Below are 6,000 nucleotides of genomic sequence, written 5' to 3'. Positions count from 1 at the left end.
ACCCCTGATCTAATGCCTTAAAGACATTTAGGCCTTAAGGTGAATCAATCATGGGGTTTTTCTGGCAAGGTTTGTTCAGAGGAGGTTTAACCTTGCCTTCCCCACTGCCTGAGGCTGAAAGTAGAGCTAGATAGGGCTGGGCGTCCACAAACGCCCAGCCCTACCTTTGCTGCCCATGTTGGCATGCACCCATCCACATGGGGCATGTCATGATGACACACAGGCATCAGAGTGCCCAAACGGCAGTCTGTGGAAGGGGTGTCATCATGGCATGCGAGCACCATGAAGTCGCCCCTTCCAGAAAGCTGCATCTAGCGGTTTCTTTTTGCTCCCGAGAGGGAGTGGATCATTGCCATGGCATGTGGTTGCTGCGGCAACAATCCGGGGCTAAAAGGGGCAGCTTTTGGGCGCTGGTCTATTGAGCCCCTTAGTCTCTGCTTCTTTAGTCCTTTAGTGATAGCCCAAGGTCACCTTTGATGCATAACCAAGCAGGGACTTCAATTTAGCTCCCCCTTGTTCAGAACTACAAACATCACACTATACTGGTTTGCTTTGACTGGTGGTCAGCAAAAATGGGACAAAGACTATCATGGGGTTTTCTTGGCAAGATTTAGCCTTTGCCATCCTCTGTGGTTGAGAGAATGTGACTTACTCAATGTCACCCAGTGGGTTTCCATGACTGAGCAGGGATTTGAACTTCACAGAAAACCAGGTGTCATACTGACCAGGGTAAAGGTTGTTTACTCTGGGATCAGGCTGGATCCACCAGATCCATTCCAGTCTACCAGGATTGAGCCTGATCCTGGCCCCGAGGTATTGGCCTGCATCGTCTGATCTGGACAATGCAAGGCTGTGGGAACACAGGCCTTTTGGCCTGTGTGGACAACCTCAGAGTATCAAGAAAAGGTCTTTCCTTGTCTCTTACTCTGGATGCTTAGGATGTAACCCGGAATCCTGTGTGTTTAAAGCAGGCACAGTGGGCTTAAGTATAGGAAGCTTTGGACTGAGAGAGCTATGAAACTATAAAATACATCAGTATAGCAACCCTCAAAATTTGTCCAGGTCTCATGAGGCTTGGATGCTAAATCTGAGTTCTGTGTTTCAGGTATTCAAGTGGCAGGTAAAAGAGCTGTGGTCATCGGGCGCAGCAAGATAGTTGGGGCTCCAATGCATGACCTGCTGCTCTGGAACCATGCAACAGTGACCACATGCCACTCCAAGACTGCATCATTGGCTGAGGAAGTAAGGCTCAAAGAATGGATATATATTGTCATTGCTGTGCCACTGATTGTTCGTGTGATACAGCACTCTGAGGATTCCAGGAAAGGGAAATGACAACCCTCCAAGAACCTCATACATGTCTCAGTTCTGAGCAACATGGACTAGTTGTTTGACTTTGATTTCACATTACAGAATTATATTTAGAATTCTCAAATGGAGAGCTGTAGTGCCTCACCAGATTACTTGTAGGATGCAGCCATGGCAAATTAAGTGGTATCAAAAGGCTGTAATTGTGTACTTTGAAAAAGACCTCTTCCTGAGGCAGTTCTTGCTGCCTGGAGAGTGAGGTGCCAGTTTAGTGTTATAACACTGAACTTAGAGTGGTGGTTATAACACTGAACAAGGAAAGGCAGGTGCCATTTCTCTGAAACATTTGTTTTCTCTGAAATAATACTTGTACCTCTGAATAAGAGGTACAGTCCTGGACTATTGTTGTTAATTGCTGTCAAATTGACTTTGACATATGGTGACCCTATGAATGAGAGACCTCCAAGTCACTCTGTCATCAACAGCCCTGTTCAAGTCTTGCAGATTGGGGGCCATGGCTTTTTTATTTGTAATGTGGTGAGTCAAAGGCTTTGGTTTAAAATACAGGATGGCCTTCCTCTGGAATTCTTTACTGTGCTTCCTTATCCAATGTGTCTTTACAGTATAATCCCTAGTACCTATTTATTTTCTGAACTCAGCTTGGACATTGGCATTTCTCACTCTGAATATGATATGTAGACTGTATTACATACTATTTCCAGATGACTGTTGATGGCCTGTTGTACAACTGTAGTATTGTAATACTTCAGATTATGCATGAGAGGGTTACATGAGCAACTGTCAAAAACTTCCTGTTTGTGGAAAGCTAGCTTGTGAAGAACAGCTGTAATCTAACCTGCTCCCTTATGTATTTACTTATTTAATTTAGGATTCAAGGTGGATCGTAACCAAATTATGCTAGATTTCTGTCTGCAAGGGAGAATGTATTTTTCTTCTCTCTCTTTTTTTTAATGAACGGGGACATTTGAATGAAGGCCCAGAGAATATGCTGAAATGTAAAATGTCAACTAATCCCAGGGTATTTGGAGATTCGCACTTGGATGCTTCTGGTTTGATCTCAATTCTTGAAATGGAAGCGGTTCACTGGTCAATTCAGCTAATGTGAAAGCAATCACTGATTAGATGTAAAGCTTGTGACTTAAGATGTTCATATTTTTATTGATCTAAGGAAACCTGATCCTTTCATTTGTTAGTTGAAAACTCACCTTCATACAAGAGGGAGGATTTAACAGGGAAAGGCAACAAGGCTTAGTTTGACACTTTGATTTGATTCCAAATATTTTTATAGGTCAGTAAAGCCGATATTCTGGTGGTTGCAGCTGGCAAAGCAGAGATGGTGAAAGGTGAATGGATTAAACCTGGTGCCATAGTGATTGACTGTGGAATCAACTACATACCAGGTAACTTTAAAAAGTTGTCTTTTAAGAAATAAGCTTAGAGGTAATGTGAACTGTTTCTTTAATTAGGTCAGATGGTGAAAATTCTAACATAGGTGTAAATTCAATCTGCTCTGAAGGTTTATGTGAGAGAACAGGGGTTGTTGTTGATGATCATGATGATGGTGATAATAATAATAAAGTTAAGGAAAATCTGAATTAAATTTCAGAAAAGTTATTGGGTGGGGAAACATTCCCAGTTGTGGGCTGGATCAAAAGTAAAATGATGGGATTAACAGTATCAGTATATTTTAGCATAAAATATGATAAAAAATAATTACCAAAAGGTAACCTTTAAACGAGATATTTTGCCCTTGTAGAATGGGAATAAACAACATAAAAGCTGGAAAACCATCTAAAATAGTTATATGCATATGTGGGGAATCTCAGAGAGCTACATTGGGAGCAAAGGGGACCAGCCAGCACACCTCACAAGTCTTGGTGGCGCAGTGGTTAAAAGCCTGTACTGCAGCCACTCATTCACATACCATAAGGTTGCGAGTTCAATACCAGTGAAAGGACTCAAGCTCAACTCAGGCTTGCATCCTTCCAAGGAGGTTGCTAAAATGAGTACCCAGATTGTTGGGGGCAATTAGCTTACACTTTATAAACCACTTAGGGAGTGCTTAAGTGCACTCATAAGCAGTATAGAAATGTACTTGCTATTGCTATTATTTTTCCCCAGTCCCACCTTACTGCAAATTTCAAGGTAGGCATGACTCAACTAAAGTGTTACCCAGTGGTTCTCAACGTTTTGGCCCTTTTGATGATCTGCCCTTCAGTTCCAAGAAGCATCAGTTTTGCATAGTCAGTGGATTCTGAGAGTTGAAGTCCAAAACATCTGGAATACAAAAGGTTGAGAAGCACTGGTCTTGGCCAGTCTTATGAGCTGCTTTGGATTCCATATTGGGAGAAGAGAAGGTGCAAAGTCATCCAGACATGAAGTCTCATTCAGGTTTATTAGAATGAGGTATGGTGATGTGGAGAGCCAGTGTGGCGTAGTAGTTTGAGTGTTGCTCTTCAACTCTGGAGACCAGGGTTCAATTCCCAGCTTGGCCATGAAACTAGGGTGACTGTCAAGTCTTTGTGTGCTGGGGAAGCAGCAGGTGGGAACATAACAAACCAATGTGTCCCAAATGGAGGTTGCTTGCCCATTTGTCATAGGGAGCATTAAGAAGGCAAGTTTATCAGGTTCTGGATTGTGTGGAATCTGATATGTTAAGGGGACTTTGTCCTGCCTTCTCTTTCGTCACTCTTTTCCCTTCTTCTTTGATCTTGGCTCAGCAATGGCCAGAGAATACGCACTCCAAGGCACCAAACTTTACCTCATTTGGTTTGTAAGCAGCCAGTTCTGTTCAAATACCTGGCCAGCAAAGGAATCCAAAAAGTCACCTTTAGTTATTTTAATATATGCCTTTAATTTTTTTCCACTTTTTAACATCCTCAGTGTATTATGACTGCTCCATTCTGTGTTAAAAATATAAAATGCAATAAAAAACCAATTACATTGGAGAAGAGAATAAAATATTTCCATCTCTACAATGAAATTAAAACCAGCAGTTGTAATCTCCCACCCACCCCCACCTCCCAATAGTTGTTATAATGCTTGGGAGAATACTTACCAACTCTGAACAAACCTTCAGCCCATTCACACTACACAATTTGAACATGATGATTCCACTTGAACTGGCTGCTTCCTATGAAATCCTTGGATTTGTAACTTGGTCTCAACAAAAGAGCTTTACAAACTCCAGGATTCTATAAGGCACAGACATAGCAGTTAAATTGGAATCATATTGCTATAATTATGTAGTGTAAATGGGCTCCTGAGCCCATTGGATTTTGGACTTTGATAAGAGATGACCAGTGAATACCAGGAATATCTAGGCAGGCCTAGACATGGTTCCTACCTTAAATCCTAGACAACTGCTGCCAGTCAAGAGTTGACAGTATGTGACAGTTGTCCTGTGTTTTGTAATAAAAGGATCTTCATCTGACCCTAAAAAAAAAATGGTTAGGATCCTGTTGGCACTTTGTGGTTCTGCAAGGTGGTCTATGGACAGAGTCCATCCACAGGGCAGAAATAATTGGTTGGACACCGCTTTAGCTGCCATGGCTCAATGCTATGGAATTCTGCACATGGTAGTTTGTTGTGGCAGCAGAGCTTTGCCATGGCAGTTAAAGTGGTGCCAAACCAGTTTATTTCTGCAGTTTGGATGCAACCATTGATGGAAGTTTTTGTTCAACACAAAATTTCTGCATTCAATTCAAGGATGTGGACATGAAGTTACACATGATACACACTGTGCATTGAGTTATACCTTGGTTGTGTTGGTTCAGCTGTGCAAGATTACCATTTAACATGAGAGTGATCTCTGCATGCAGAGAATAATGCTCTGCAACTGCTATTTAGGAGCTCAGCCACAGTATGGGATGGGTGACCCATTCCACAGACAGTGTGTTTCCACTAAAAAAAACCTCATATAATTCATTGCTTCATTCAGACTCTGTCTGGGAGTTAGGAGTATGTTGTTTAGTGTTTCCAATTTATGGTGACCCCAAGGTGAGCCTATTACTGGGTTCTCTTGGCAAGATTTTTTTTGGGGGGGTGTTGCCTTTGTCTTCCTCTAAGGCTAAGAGAGTGTGGGTTTGAACAGCAATTTGAACCCTGGTCTTCAGAGTTCAGTCCAGCACCTTAACCACTACACTATTATGTGCCTCAACATTGGCTCTCTTCTTTGTGTCTACAGACCTAGAGTTTGGGCCTTGCACGTCCTTGTTCAGCCACGTTTTGGATGAAATCACTACCACATTGACATCTCTAAGAACTGAATTAATGAACCAAGGATTGAATTGCATAATGTTACCTTTTTAGGAGCAGTACTTCCCTGAATTTCTTCTCCTCATCCCCCATTCCTCTTCACTTTAAAATTCCAAGTCCTGGGTGCTTAAATAAGAGAATTAGTCATACCTGTCAAGCTGTTGCAATCTCCACCCACTTACTGAGCTTCCATGAAGATTGCAGTTATAAGTGATCAGTCATTTATTGCAATTATCTAATGGTAGGGTGGTGTTTTTTTAAAGCATCATTCCTATGGCTCTGTTATTTTAATATAGTGACATTTAAGGTTCTCTGAAGTAGATCATCAGCACAGGAAAATACAGAAACTGCTGTTGGGTTGGGGGGAGGAAGGAATTAACTCTCAAATTTTTAGTTATCTGGCCCTGTTCATCC

The 6,000-nt window shown here is 41.9% G+C and overlaps 1 protein-coding gene across 1 annotated transcript in view; it reads left to right on the top strand.

Moving 5' to 3' along the window:
- MTHFD1 (methylenetetrahydrofolate dehydrogenase, cyclohydrolase and formyltetrahydrofolate synthetase 1) overlaps window positions 1-6,000 on the top strand; it is a 110,853-nt gene that overhangs the window by 36,805 nt on the left and 68,048 nt on the right. The window contains exons 7-8 of the mRNA XM_042446800.1: window positions 1,106-1,242; window positions 2,618-2,729. Of these exons, the coding sequence (XP_042302734.1) occupies window positions 1,106-1,242; window positions 2,618-2,729 (249 nt within the window). The remainder of the gene's footprint in view (window positions 1-1,105; window positions 1,243-2,617; window positions 2,730-6,000) is intronic.

Source organism: Sceloporus undulatus, chromosome 1 (genome assembly GCF_019175285.1).
Source record: "Sceloporus undulatus isolate JIND9_A2432 ecotype Alabama chromosome 1, SceUnd_v1.1, whole genome shotgun sequence".
NCBI classification, from domain to species: Eukaryota; Metazoa; Chordata; class Lepidosauria; order Squamata; family Phrynosomatidae; genus Sceloporus; species Sceloporus undulatus.
Note: the sequence above shows the minus strand (reverse complement) of the source record. Positions and strands in the feature narration are given on the sequence as shown.